The sequence below is a fragment of the Vombatus ursinus genome, unplaced genomic scaffold, assembly GCF_900497805.2.
Source record: "Vombatus ursinus unplaced genomic scaffold, bare-nosed wombat genome assembly UNPS02015255.1, whole genome shotgun sequence".
Taxonomy (NCBI): domain Eukaryota; kingdom Metazoa; phylum Chordata; class Mammalia; order Diprotodontia; family Vombatidae; genus Vombatus; species Vombatus ursinus.
Window position 1 is genome coordinate 18,207,544 of NW_020955033.1, and position 13,570 is coordinate 18,221,113.

General features: G+C 36.9%; 1 protein-coding gene across 1 annotated transcript in view; it reads left to right on the forward strand.

Moving 5' to 3' along the window:
• Window positions 1-13,570, forward strand: part of LOC114031933 (cadherin-2) — a 251,301-nt gene that overhangs the window by 197,434 nt on the left and 40,297 nt on the right. The window contains exons 8-12 of the mRNA XM_027847151.1: window positions 313-450; window positions 1,172-1,357; window positions 4,875-5,128; window positions 6,806-6,948; window positions 12,820-13,053. Coding sequence (XP_027702952.1) covers window positions 313-450; window positions 1,172-1,357; window positions 4,875-5,128; window positions 6,806-6,948; window positions 12,820-13,053 — 955 coding nt within the window. The remainder of the gene's footprint in view (window positions 1-312; window positions 451-1,171; window positions 1,358-4,874; window positions 5,129-6,805; window positions 6,949-12,819; window positions 13,054-13,570) is intronic.

The following is a 13,570-nucleotide window of genomic DNA, read 5'->3' on the forward strand; positions in this document are numbered from 1 at the left end:
TTGTTGGTTGCTCCTGGTTTTGGTAAATTGCAAATAGAGGGAAACCTCATGAAAGCAAAGGCAAAATGAAGTTCAGGATTATCTGGTCTTCACACAGGTACATGATGCTTTCCTCCACATATATGCTGTGCATCAAGGAATGGAGGTATATTTATAACAATACAAACACCACTTGAGGCAATTCAAGTGTTGTTAACAAGAATGAATAAGACCATAAACTCACTGTGTAAGACCATATATTCACTATATAGAGTACATATCACCTTGAGGAATTAATTTGTCTAACTTATATTGGCATCCTTATGTTTTTAGAAAGTACAACAGTATACGTTAATAATCCAAGCCACAGACATGGAAGGAAACCCAACATATGGTCTTTCAAACACAGCAACGGCTGTCATCACAATCACAGATGTCAATGATAACCCTCCTGAGTTCACTGCTATGACTGTAAGTAGAGTTTGACATTCAAAGAAGTTTATGTTTGCAGAACCATTACTGAGAAACTTTGCTACATATTGTAAATGCATTCACTATATTTGGAATTTTCTTGTTCTCTGCAATGATATTCTTCATTACCATATCTTTAAATAATGTTGAAAGCATCAGTTTTCTGGTAGGTTCCAGGTAGACCAGTTAGTTACACGCTTATGTAGCATCTTAGAAATGGTGGTCCATCAGATTTTGTCCCCTTTAAATGAAGCAAAGTATTTTTCAGGCAAAATAGACTCTCTGACTTTGATCAGACCCCACAGTTCTTCACCTCATGCTTGAGAATTATTTCTTCATTGTCCACTTTTTAATATAATTACTAACAGTGAAATTTGAAGTCCAGGCTGCCTTCCTTATCAGCCAACTCCTCATTGTTTAACATTCTACCGGACCATTCTCTGTGAAGTTAAATAGTTATATATTCATTACACCATCACTGATTTTTAATGTAAGTTTAAATAAAAGTCAATTAGGAAAGTAAATCAACCAATTAAAATGTCATCTTGTCTTTGGAAGTCAAGTATAAATTATTTATTTTTATTATCTGCACTGTAGATCCCCTCCATTAGTTTGGGTCATCAAGAATTGATTGTCCTGCAAAATTTGGGTGATATTTTACATGTTGTCCTTCATTTATCTAGGTCATTAATTTTTAACTGGGAATTGTTTCTTTTTGTAGTTCTATGGTGAAGTCCCTGAAAACAGAGTAGATATTATCGTTGCAAATTTAACTGTGACAGATAAAGACCAACCCCATACACCTGCTTGGAATGCGGTGTATAGGATCACTGGGGGAGATCCCACGGGGCGCTTTATTATTCAAACTGATCCAAACAGTAATGATGGCTTAGTAACAGTTGCGAAGGTAAGCACTAGTCCATTTCATTAATATTTATGTATAATGTGTGTATAAAGTCCACACTGTAAAATGATTTAATTTTTGAATGAATCCTAAGGAATTTGTCACCTGTCTTGAATCTCACAGCAACATATGTATGTGTGTGTGTACACACAAACACACAGAGAAAGTTTGTCACGTGATAGAATCACAGCCTACTTATATTTAACTTATGCAAGTTTTACTATATGAGAGAAAGAGAAATAGCAATTTAAGTATTGATCCCAGCCATTCCACATCCTCATCTGCCATTGTTCTAATCCAGTTCTCACTTACTGTTACCTTATTTCCGCTCAAGCCTTTCCCTACCCCCCCCACTCCCTTCAACCTCCCCCCTCAAGCCTACCAACCCTTCCACTGTACTCTCTGGAATGCCTGCTTCATAGGTAACAAATTAAACCTTTTTCTTTCTTACTCCTTTTTCTTTCCATCTTCTTGTGTTCACTAAGACCTGGCTCCCTCCTGTCTACCCATTCTAGGCTTGGCTACACTTTCACTTAAAATTTTGACCAACTGGTCATGATGGGGGAATTGGAATACTTTTTGTTCCCCATTGCCACTTCCAGGTCCTCCCTCTGTCCTACTATCACCCTCTTTTGAGGCTTACTCAATCTATATTTGTCACCCAATCGAGATTCTTGTAGCTGTTGTCTGTAGACCCCTAAGACTTTTTCTCTTTCCTTCCTCAATTAATTCAGTGCTTGGCTCACAGTTCTTCTTTTATCTCCAACTGTCCTCATACTAGATTTCAGCATACATATTGATACCTCCTCAAACACTCTAACCTCTGTGTTCTTCAACTTGGTCGTTTCCCATGACCTATTTCTTCTCTACCCCACCACAACTATTCACAGAGATGGTCATACTCTTTATCTTGACATCACCCATGAGTCTACTGCGTCCATGTTCATGAATTCTGAATTCATTTGCCTTATTATAATCTGTTGTCATTCTACCTCTGTCCCCTCCCCCCCGCCACACAACTCCAAACCTTGTTCTTCAATCCCTCTACTCTTCAGTTGTACCCCAGCTCTGACTACACTCTCCTCCCATTCCCATTTTGACCCTTTGTTGAATCAGTTCAACTCTACACTGCCCTCTTCTCCCAAATCCCTTGCACCTTTAGCCTATTGAAGATTTTACCTTGCCAAACATCAGCATTGTATCACTCCCCACAAACCACTGCTTTCATTCCTTATGTGCTACTGAATGAAACTGGAAAAATCTCAAAACTGTGCTGAACAGATTGTCTACAGATTTATGTTACATAATCTTGACTGGGCTCTCACTCCATCTGATCCTACCTGTTTGTGTAGTGAAAAATAAAATTTATATTCATTTGTTTCCAAAGCTACCATCTTAGCTCCATTATCTTTCTGATACAGACTGCTTTCTTTTAAAGAGAGCCTTATGCCTTCCTAGATCTGTTTAAAGATCATTGTATTGTGTGATTCATTTAGGGAATTTTTGAAGGAAAATTTTGAGTATGTGATTTCCCCTTTTGCTGCCTTGATAACCTAACCTTCATATAAAATGAGGTTGGTTGTCTGTTATTTGATGCCAATTAAATTGGTCCATTGTCAAATTTCGTGATTATAAATAAATGTTATTTTTTAAAATTAATTTAGACTATTTTACCATTTTACAAGATAATACTAGCTGAACCATGTTATTCGCTCTTGTTCTGGTTGAAGATTTTCAGATTTCATTTTTCACAATCATTTTAAAACTCTTGGGAATGATGACTCAAACCCATGCCAGAATGGGTGATTGTTAGACTTCTGGCATGTGATGAACAAGCCAGAGGATGTCGCAGGAGTGATTTGAATTGAGTGGTGAGATAGATAGGTAGCTGCTCTTCAGAAAACAGTTTGGGCGTAATATCACAGTTTTTAAATTTTACTGTAAAGCCTTCAAAAGAATAGTTCCTAGAGTCCTTAGTCGCCAGCCAATTTAGTACTAAGGAGAAGGGGGGCAACTCTTTAACTGATGATAAATATATAGATCTATGATTTAAAAAGCTTTTAAAGTTCAGTCCTTTTTCTTCTGCCCTCCCAGTGAGAGTGTCTTTTTCTCCCCTCCATCCCTTCCTTTATGTATTAAGCCCAGATAGTGACTACATTCAAAAGCAAGTACAACATCATAAAATGCCAAAGATCTAAATTAGAGGAAAGTAGAATTTTTTCCCTATAAAAATCTAAGTTCTCTACTCATAAGTGAAATTCTTAATACTCAAAACATGGAATATTCATGATCTTACTTTTTACCTTATTTTCTGTCTTGAATAAAATAATTAACCGTTAGATGTTGTCTGTGGACCATATGATTGTGTAGATAGAGGAGAGTCATTTGCCTTCAGTTACTAACTCATGTTGTGATAGTTGGCCATTTGGATTCCTCATATTGTCATTCTTTGATTATTTTTGGACTGGAAATTATCTAGGTTAGGTTATCCAGGCTTCTTTTTATTATTCCATCTCATTGCTTATTTGCACCTCCAGTGGAGGATAGTCAAGGGAAATTAAAAGAGGTGAAACTTGAATCATTTCATCTGAGTACTTGTTATCAACTTGTTTAATAGCCAACCTCACAGATTTGATTGAATTGCTAAAATTAGGGTTTAAGATTATCTGTGGATTTGATTTTTCTACCATGATTGCAGAAACTAAGTGATCATTCATCCCACCAAATACCCTCATTTTCTTCTTTAGAGAGGTCATGTGATAAAAGAGGATTAGACTGAGAGTCAGAAGATCTGAGTTTGAGCTTCAGCTTTGCCATCAACTATATGACCTTGACAAGTACTTGACTGCTATATACCGCTTGTACTTCTTGCCTCCCAGAGCTGTTGTGAGGATCAGATGAGATATAGAAAGGGAAGGGAATGTGCCAAGCACTGTGCTAAGGGTTTTTTATAATTGTTACAACATTTGATCCTCATAACAACCCTGCTATTATTATGCCCATTTTATAGTTGAGGAAACTGAGGCAAAGAGAAGGTAATTCCCTTGCCCAGGATTAAAGAGCTACAGAGTATCTGAGGCTGGATTTGAACTCTGTTATTCCTGACTCCAAGCACATTCTGCTTTACCACCTGACTGTCTCTTATGTAAAGTACTCTGCCTGTATGATGTACTTTGTACTTCTAAAAGGCTAATATATATGCACGCTGCTTTTTAAGTTTATCATTATTGTGTTAAATAATTGTATTTATAAATTCATATCCATGAATATTTTCAAGGTTTAGGATTTATAAATGAGGCAGAAACTGATAATTTTTTTTGCAAATAGAAAACTGTCTCAGATATTGATCTTTGTATCTTTCATTGTTTGAGGTATCATCAGTAAACAGTATATAGAAGATAAAATAATTATGCTTTCACGTTTTATAGATGAGTATGATACAGAAATGAATTTGCAAAATTAAAATATTTGTCCTCTATGCATATGCTTACTAATGGTGCTTTCCTTTCTCTTTTGCCAGCCAATTGACTTTGAGACAAATAGGATGTTTGTACTTACTGTAGCTGCAGAAAACCAAGTGCCGTTAGCCAAGGGCATTCAGCACCCACCACAGTCAACAGCCACTGTGTCTGTTACAGTGATTGATGTAAATGAGAATCCTTATTTCACCCCAAATCCCAAGCTTGTGCGCCATGAGGAGGGACTCCGTGCTGGTACCATGTTAACAACATTCACTGCTCAGGATCCAGATCGATACATGCAGCAAAATATTAGGTACAGGGTTTAGCTTAGAGCTGGTCTTTTTCTTTTTTTAATCACTTCATATTTATTTTATCCAGGTTTTTTTTTTTCACTCCTTATATGCAAAAAACGTAGTACATAAAGGTTAATCACAATTTAAATAGTAATAAATTTTCAGTAGGAAAGACATCTTATGAATTAGGAGCTGTGTGATATGATTTGTGCTGACTCTTTTCGGAGGAGAGGGGATGGACAAGCACTAGTTTTCTTCTAGCTAAAAAGTTCTCAGTTCCTTGGGATTGTCCATGTGAGCCAATTAAGCCTCTGCTACACAATTATATATTTTCACTTTTTTTCACCTTTTTCTTCTCTTTTTTTTTTAATGGATTTGAATGACCTGGACCTGGACTTTAATGCTAAATAACACTGAAAGAGAGGTTTATGGCAGGGGGTGGGGGCTGGAGAACAATGGGAACTCAAGAAGCTTCATATCAATGAGAAAGAAAAAAATATCATCCTGTCAAAACCAGGATGTAAGAACTAAATATTTTTGAAGTGTTTGGGAAAATGGTTATTGAACTTAGAATGCTTATCACAAAAGAGGTCCAGCTGCAGCAAAGTCCTAATTATCTATCCTAATGAGCAGACACAAGGGTGGTGAAGATAAGAGTAGCCTTGATGAATGGGATCCATAGACAATCCCGAAAACATTTTTTATTTTGAAACCTCACAAGCCACCATTTTATCTAATAGGGTAAAGTTGTAAATTTCTTCCCAGACTTAATCTTCACCAAGTATTACTATCAAGTGGCATTATTGACCAATTCATTGTCTCCTCTTCCTCTGCTCAAGTGAAAGTGATAATTAATAGCTAAGAAATACTCAATACATAGATGTGTAGGTTAGGTTCATGTTCCATGTTCTGTATGAAGTCTTCTTTGATCCTTCCTCCTGTTAACACTTCCTGCCCAAATTGCCTTGAAGTTATTTATTACCTTTCCAGATAGAATATAAGCTCATAAAGGGCAGAGATTGTTTCACTTTGGTCTTTCTATCCCTGGCACCTAGCCCAGTGCCAGGCACACGTTAAACGCTAAATAAATGTTTATTGATTGATCTTGACCTGACCCTAATAATGTGAAGGATTCTAAGATATTTATTGCCCATTGTACAGCGAATGACTTATAAGAATACAATTAAGACTGAAAATTCATACCATGAAGCCTCGCTGTGATGTGGTCTTAATGACAATAAAAGGTGTGGTGAATGACAAGAACTTTGAGACTTTGTTTTAGAGAGGGGTTCCATCTTTTATGTTAATTTTCTTCTTATTGGCCTTCAAGGCAGTGATAATTTGCATGACTTTTTCTAGAATTTTGTCTCTATAACCTGGCAAAAATGAGTAAAAAAGATCATAAAACTTGGATCTGTCCAATTTACTGTAGGGCATGCCTGTGACTACTACATAAGAGGAACTTAATAACACCAGTCTTGATGCTCTTGTACCATGTAAAATGAATTCAGCAAACTTAACTTACTATCATCTGTCACCCTTTGTCATTATCCTGAAAGATCTTTCTCTAACAACCCTACACTTGTGTTCAGGAACCATAGAAATATGAATTAATGAAGTTAATAATTGGAAGTAAATTTTTTGTGTGTTTTTAAATGATAATAAAACAACTAAACTTAATTTTTTTCACTTTGCAGATATACGAAATTATACGATCCTGCCAATTGGCTAAAAATAGATCCTGTTAATGGGCAGATAACCACAATAGCAGTTTTGGACAGAGAATCACCAAATGTGAAAAACAACATGTACAATGCTACTTTTCTAGCTTCTGACAATGGTAAATATTTTAGTATTGTCTTCTAAAGTTTCCATTTTTTTATGAGTGATGCCACATTTATCCAGTGTCATCAAGGTGTGATGTGGTCGAGATTTTTAAGTATCTGTGATAAGGGAAACAGTTCTCTAGGTGATGGAATGTTCTGTCTTGCCTACAGAATCTTTCAGAATTATGTGCCTTCTGAACTACAAAATAAGTATAAACACAATCTGACCTTGATTTTTCAGTGTCATAATTATGAATCCATATATGTGCATGCACACATATGCAACTAAGTGGTACAGTAGATAAAACATCTATAATGCTTTAGATAATAATATATAAAGCATTGTAGATGGCCTTGGAGTCAGGAGGACCTGAATTCAGATTCGGCCTCAGACGTTAGTTAGCTGTGTCGCCCTGGGCAAATCACTTAACTTTGTTTGCCTCAGTTTCTCGTTTGTAAAATGAGCTGGAGAAGGAAATGGCAAACCATTTTAGTATCTTTACCATGAAAACCCTGAACGGGGTCAGAGAGTCAGACATAATTAAAACAACTCAACAACAACAACATACATGTATACATATACATATACATACATATACATGTATATATGTATATGTGTATCTGTCTATCTGCATGCACATACACATATTTATACATGTACAGTTATCCCTTCTGCATCACAACTTTTCCCACCGTGGTTTTGCTATGCTGTGGGTTGGCATAAGAAATTAAATGGGAATTTTGGGGGAATTTTGCAGAAGCCACAGATGACATGGGAAGGCCAGAAAAAATTTACAAACTCAAAAATGCATAAAATATGTCTATGGTGTTATGTAATATCAACATAGTTTGTCTTTTAATACTGTAAACATCCATAAAAGAAAAAAAATCAGACTTCTCTAATACGAAGGAAGGGACAAAAAATTTTATGCAGATTTTCCAGATCATGGGGGCACTGGGCCCCCTAACCCCTACAATGTAGAAGGTATAACTATATACATATAAGAGCAGGTAGGTAGCACAGTTTTTAGAGTGCTGGGCCTAGAGTCAAGAAGATCTGAGTTCAAATCCAGCCTCTCACATTTTACTAGCTGTGTGACCCTGAGCAAGTCACTTTACCCTGTTTGCTTCCTTTCCTCTTCTGTAAAATGAGCTGCAGAATAGATCTATCTCCCCCGCCCCCCCCACACATAGATATAGATCAGTCTACCTATCTATAGTACTATACTGCAATACAGGTTCTGCTCACATATGTAGGCTGTTTGATCCTAAATTAATTTCAGATTGCTCTGATTTTTTAATTATTTTGTCTGTTTTTATACTCTCCTCCTCAGCTATTGTGAAATCGTGGGCTTGCTGCTATCAGTGTGTTACCTCTCCTCTTCTAATTTTCTTTCTCTAATTTGACATCAGTTTGAAAACCAGATTACCACAATGGTTATAATTGCATGTAAAATAAGAGTAAATGGGCTCTGAATAGGGCTTGTCCAAGGATCTGACAAACAGGCCAAAAGCATGGTAACAGCACTTGTTAGGGGTACCAAAATACTCTATGTTAAAGAAATAGGGTACACTTTAAAGGAATAAATGTTCACTTTGTCCTAGAGTACCAACAAACTAAGGCTTAGTCTTGTCTTTGAATTGGAGTCTAATGGGCTCTCTTCATCAGAGTTCTGACTCTTTGGATTGGTCGGAGACCTTTTCTATTTATTTTTTATTCTTAAGTCTTCCAAAGGAATATATTTGCATTATAGATGGGGAACAGTCATAAAATTGTGAACGTAGTATTATTGTCTCTATGCTAAATGATCTCAAAGTTAGGGGCTTTTTGAGTTCATGTTTTTGCATTTTGTGTAGCTTTCTTTTTTTTTCTCTTCTGCTTTGTAATCACTTGTCTTTTTTTCCTGCTATGTCAGCCTCTAGCAGCCCCAGCTTTCTGTTTTGCTGCTTCTATTCTGACCAGATGACCAAACGTTATTCTTTCAACCATTTGTTAAGGACCTACTTATTATGTATAAGATACCGTCTTAGCTATTGGGTGGGAAGGGAGGGAAAGGAAGTGGAGGAAGAATATAAAAATAAATAAGACATTTCAGTCTTCAGGGTGTTTTTAAGCTTGTGAGAATATATTAATACCTCCAGGGCTTGTGATTTCTTTCATGTGGGAACTCCTTCCCTCTTCTTTAGGTACTAACCCATCTACAATATGTAGTCCCGATCGTTAGAGAATGATCCGAGTTGTAAGAACTGGGATGTGAACCTAACACTGCATCATATCAGGTTGTTAAAAATCATTGACCAGGCTAACAATGTTGTTCTTGTTGTTTGGTCATTTCAGTTGTGTCCAACTCTTCATGACCCCATTTGGGGTTTTCTTAGCAAAGATACCAGAGTGGGTTGCCATTTCCTTTTTCAGCTCTTTTTATAGATGAAGAAACTGAGACAAACAGGGTTAAGTGATTTTCCCAGGGTCACACAACTATTAAGTGTCTTAGACCAGATTTGAACTCAAAAAAATGTCTTCTTGACTCCAGCCCTGGCACTGTATCCACTGTGCCACCTAGATGCCCAAACTAGCAATAAGAAACCCTTAGTGAGGCCCTATGGTCTCCTTCTTTTGTTTGAGTATATGGACTTTATTGCACATGATTAATGATAGCCAGTTTGGTTGGTAATCAACCTTTTTTGGTTTTTGGGCATCAAGGCCAGGTTCAAAATAGTTAAGTTTTCAGAATTTGATAATATATTTGTTCCTGACAGTTTAATCATTGCAGAATTGTACTCTGCAGAGCCATTTGAAAACAAGGGACAACCACCACCACAACAGTAAACCTCAGGTTTTAAAAACTGGAAAGATTGGAGTTCCATGATTTAAAAAAATCTGTTTCTCTTAAACTCTATCAGTCTATGCACAGTTATAAAAAACGATCCCACCATAACTTTCAGGAAGAACCATTTCCAGGAACTCTCCTTAGGAATGTGTAATACATTTCAGATAGATTACTTTTTATAGCAAATCTCCTTGATGATAGATCCAGTGTAACTGATATTTCTTGGCCCTGCTGCCATATAAGTTGGTGTTCAAAAATAAGTTTCAGTGACAACTTCAATTGGAAGTTTCTGCCATGGCTTGTCAAGAGGGAATCCATGTGCTAGTCAGCAAAGGAAGTGTCTACCCTTGTTTTATATTATCTATGAGTAAGAGATCGCTTTCTGTCCTCTTTGGAACTAAAAACTGTAGATCTTCAGATATATTTATATAGAGGGATTATGGGGGTATATGTGTAGGTTCAGAAATGTATGCCTTAATTTGGCTGCTCGGGACATTGTTTTATTTTTTCTCTCTTATGAGTTCATGGTTGTATGTGGTTAATTGAAATAAGATGGTCAGACACAAAAGGTAAGTGAATTTTTTTTCAACTTTTAAGGCTCTTTTATGTACATCTTTCTCACTCTTTCTATGTGTGTTTATATACCCACATGTTACACACAAGGGGGGTATATACCCACATGTGTATACATAAATACACACATGTGTATTTAAAGTACATGCACACAGTACTTTCCATGGATTTGTAGAACTATGCATGTATGTTATAAAGGTTGGAGTTTTGATTTTTAAAATCATGAAACCGCTTAGGATATACCCTCCCCTCCCCCCCCAAAAAAATCCACCAGCAACCACAGTATCCATGCATTAGAATTATAAACTCCGTATGCTGGAAGTCATGTTTCACTGAGAAAAGGATGCCTCAAGACCTCACTCAGTTTCTAATGTTTGTTTATGTGTATGTGTGTGTGATTCTATTATATATTTGTGTATGTGTGTACACATGTGTATATGTACATACACACATACACATATGTACATATACATATATACGTACAAGTAGAATATCTCAAAAGTCTTAGTGCAATTTTAAGCTTCTGAAGCATAAAAGTGCACTTAGACTTTTGGGATATTATATATGTATGTATGTATGTTGTATGTATAAGTTTTGAATTTACATTATTATTATTGATAATTATATTTATTGAGTATCTATCTCCCTGTGTGTATAAGATTTAAAACATCCTAAAAGTTTGTGTGTGCTCCAAAAAAAAAATTTCTGGATGGATTATTCATCCACCAAGCTCTCAGTTCTAACCAACACTCTGTGTGGTATAGGTAAGATAGAATGGCTTAAAATTCTTCAACCTAGAAATAAAAAGCTGATGGTCCCATAGTGAGTACCATCATCAGACTTCTGGAGCTCAGTTCTGGATGCCATGGTTTAAGAAGGACAATGAAGTGGAGAATGCCAGAGCAGGGTGGTGAGGATAGGATGCCAAATGCCTCGAGTTCATGATGTATGAGGATTGGTTGGGCTGAAGGAAGTGGAGATGCTTAAGTGTGGGGAAGAAGAGACTCTGAAGGTAACATAATAGTTGTGTCTTTCACATATTTGAAGGGCTGGTATGTGAAAGAGGGATTAGGTTTGGTGTTTTTGAGTGGGTGTCCTTTTTGTTTGTTTGTTTGTGTGTTTTGTTTTTATCTCATTGGTCCCAGAGATCAGAGCCAGGAGCCATAGTGAAAGTCACAGAGGCACATTTCTGCTTGATGCCAGTAAAATCTTGCTAGCAGTTGGAGCGGGCCCCCGAGTAGAAGGTGGTGATTTCCCTCTCCTTGGAGTCCTTAGAGCCAAGGCTGGATAGACTCGTTAGGTGTGTGAGAGGGAGGATACCTTTCACGTATGATCTGGATTAGGTGGTGGCTAAAGTAGCTTCCAGCTTGTCACATTGATTCTGTGATAAATGCATTTGTCAGCTGACTTCACTGTTTTCTTTCACACTTTATCAACCCATCTTTGCTTCAGTTGGACAGGTTGCTAAAACATGCTGTCCACCTGAGAGGTCATTTATTTCCTTTTCTATTCATGCTAGTTATTGTCATACGCAGTGGCTGTCTTCTGGCATTTGGTTCAGATCCTTTGTTTCTCAGGGCAATTTATCCTCTCCATGAAAGTGTTCTCAAATCAACCCCCGCCAACAATAATCATCTGATTCATTTAAACTATATATGGAACTTCACCTCTTTAACTTCCTTAGCTGCTTACCAACTCTATAGACATGGGTCAGTCATACATCCTGCCTGAAGGCAGGACCCTGGACCAGATAAGTTTTTTGAGGTACTTCCCTATATTAAGATATCTGATTCTTTAATCTGTTCTAAACTAGTTCATACTTTGATTCAGTCATCCTTAAACCCCATTGACATTCCTCTAAACCATAATGATACTAAGCTGAAAAAACAACCAGCAACAAAAGCACACTCTACCCTCAAAAAAAAAAAATAAAGTATAATACATGGTAGAGTGTTATAGGAGCAAAGGAGAACTGTAGGAAAATTTAATGAGGGAGGAAATGACTTCAGCTGAGGGGGCACAGGCGAGATTGGGGAAAGTTTTACATTTTGTTTTTAAAAATGAACTCTTATTGGTTTTATGCAGCTGTGTCTTGCCTTGGCAGGAGTCAATTGTTTACCTCCTTTTCTGTTCCTCACTACATCTTCACGTAATTCTAGAAACATGCTAGATACTGCATAGAATGGAGTAGGATGCAGTGATTGCATGAGGCCACAGTGCATTGTTGGTAGTAACGGCCACATTATATTCCAGAACAGCAGGGAGAGCTCAGTCCTGAATGAGACGAGCAAGAGACCAAGTGCCCTATAGCATCCAGCCCAGGTACCTGGGCATGGGAGTTTTCGAAAGGCTGCATAGTTATAAGGACAAGAAACTAAAGGTTTTAAGTGCTTCATAGTAGTTGCAAGATTTATCCACAGTTTGGTTTTTATCATTATTATTATCATCATTAAATTGTTTTATCTTTATTTCCTCTCCAAGGAATTCCTCCCATGAGTGGAACTGGCACATTGCAAATTTATTTACTTGACATTAATGACAATGCTCCCCAAGTGTTACCTCAGGAGGCAGAGACCTGTGAAACTCCAGACCCCAATTCAATTAACATCACAGCACTTGATTATGACATTGATCCAAATGCTGGACCATTCGCTTTTGATCTTCCTTTGTCTCCACCAAGCATCAAGAGGAATTGGACCATCACTCGGCTTAATGGTAAAAGCTAGTTAATTGCTTGGATGTATATGTATGTGGATAAGAGGTTCTTAGAACAGAAAGATCTTTATTTTGTCCTTAAATCTTCTGTGATTAAAAATATCTTAACCAACATGTCAGGTTTAAAATAAGTCAAGACTGCTCTCAGGGACTGTGGTATCTCAAAGACTATAGCCATGGAACATAATCTCTACTAGGTGTTACCAAGATGAAAATGCTTCCAGTAAAGTTCTGGGGAGAACTAGTCTAACTCAATAAGGAAAAGATGAAAGTTAGAAGTCTGGGCACTAGGGAATGAGTTTGTGCCAGTGATGGCCCATATGATGTAAGATAATGTTTCAAAATACCTTCAAAGAAAGTACTACTGGTATATTTTTAGGAAACCAAAAATGGAAAGAAAAATAATCCTACTACCTTCAGGGCCGTAATCAATCTTTGTATAAATTTAGCTTTGCTTAACATAGATCATGGAATCTTTTTTTTTTTTTTGTACATATAGTACATTAAATTCATAACA